This window comes from Sinocyclocheilus grahami, unplaced genomic scaffold, assembly GCF_001515645.1.
Source record: "Sinocyclocheilus grahami isolate Dianchi unplaced genomic scaffold, SAMN03320097.WGS_v1.1 scaffold823.1, whole genome shotgun sequence".
Taxonomy (NCBI): domain Eukaryota; kingdom Metazoa; phylum Chordata; class Actinopteri; order Cypriniformes; family Cyprinidae; genus Sinocyclocheilus; species Sinocyclocheilus grahami.
This window is the reverse complement of record NW_015506002.1, coordinates 132,504-133,467: the sequence shown is the minus strand read 5'-3', so window position 1 is coordinate 133,467 and position 964 is coordinate 132,504. Positions and strand designations below refer to the sequence as shown.

The window sequence follows — 964 nt, the reverse complement described above, 5'->3', positions numbered from 1 at the left end:
GTGTGTGTGTGTGTGTGCATGTGTGTGTGTGTGTGTGTGTCAATAAATGCTGTAAACATATTGTTTTTTTAATGCATTCATATGAATGTTGTAATATATTTTATTAATATATTAATAAATGCCGCAAACGTATTGTTCATTGTTAGTTCACAATACCTGTTCATAATACCTAATGCAAAACTAACGGATACAAGCATTATTGTTTCATTTAGTTAATTTAGTTTACAAAGTTTAATTTAGTTTCGTTTGAGCACTGTAGAGGCATTTCTATCTCAGTGTGATGGATGATGATTCTGTGTGTTGTTCTCAGATAGCATCCTGAAGAGGTGAATGTACGTCAGCGTTGCCTTCTGATGGAGATCAGACGCTCTGCACTGAAAATACAGACACACGATGAACATCCAGGTGACCTCGGCACCAAAAACACTGACTTCTTTCCCAGCTGGACTGAAGGCCCCCGCAGGGCCGCTTCATGAGCTTTATTTCATGATTTTTTATGTCTGTTGGACTGAATCTTCTTCAGAGAGTTCTTAAATATGAAAACACTGCGTGGATATATAAATGATTAGAAGAACACGGATGATCTTCCTCAGATATTAAGATATCACATTCTGTTGATTTTCTTCTGTCAAATGTTGGTTTTATAGGAATTTACACAAATCTCAGTTGCCTTAATTTTGAATAATTAATATCTGGTATCATGTGTAAATCATGACGGGACTGAATCCTGACTTCACCTTTTCTTCACTTGAAGAATAATAATTATAATTTTCCTGAACGGATTGCATTTTATCGAACATTAATTTTCACAAAGAGGGAAAAACAGTACAGCAGTTTGCTGCGATTGATAAACATGCTTTTTTATTTTTAATTGTTTTTATATGTACATTTTGATTTGTTTACACATTAGATTTGCTGTTGAAGCTTAATTTTAAAATTAACTTTATTTTAGCTTGCTTTGCCT

The 964-nt window shown here is 33.8% G+C and overlaps 1 protein-coding gene across 1 annotated transcript in view; it reads left to right on the top strand.

Annotated features, from left to right (window-relative positions):
- The window catches only part of LOC107562431 (RNA-binding motif, single-stranded-interacting protein 3-like), a 20,553-nt gene extending 20,112 nt beyond the window's left edge, over window positions 1-441 (top strand). The window contains exon 10 of the mRNA XM_016247065.1: window positions 311-441. Coding sequence (XP_016102551.1) covers window positions 311-314 — 4 coding nt within the window. The 3' untranslated portion in view covers window positions 315-441. The remainder of the gene's footprint in view (window positions 1-310) is intronic.
- Window positions 442-964: the final 523 nt, after the last annotated feature.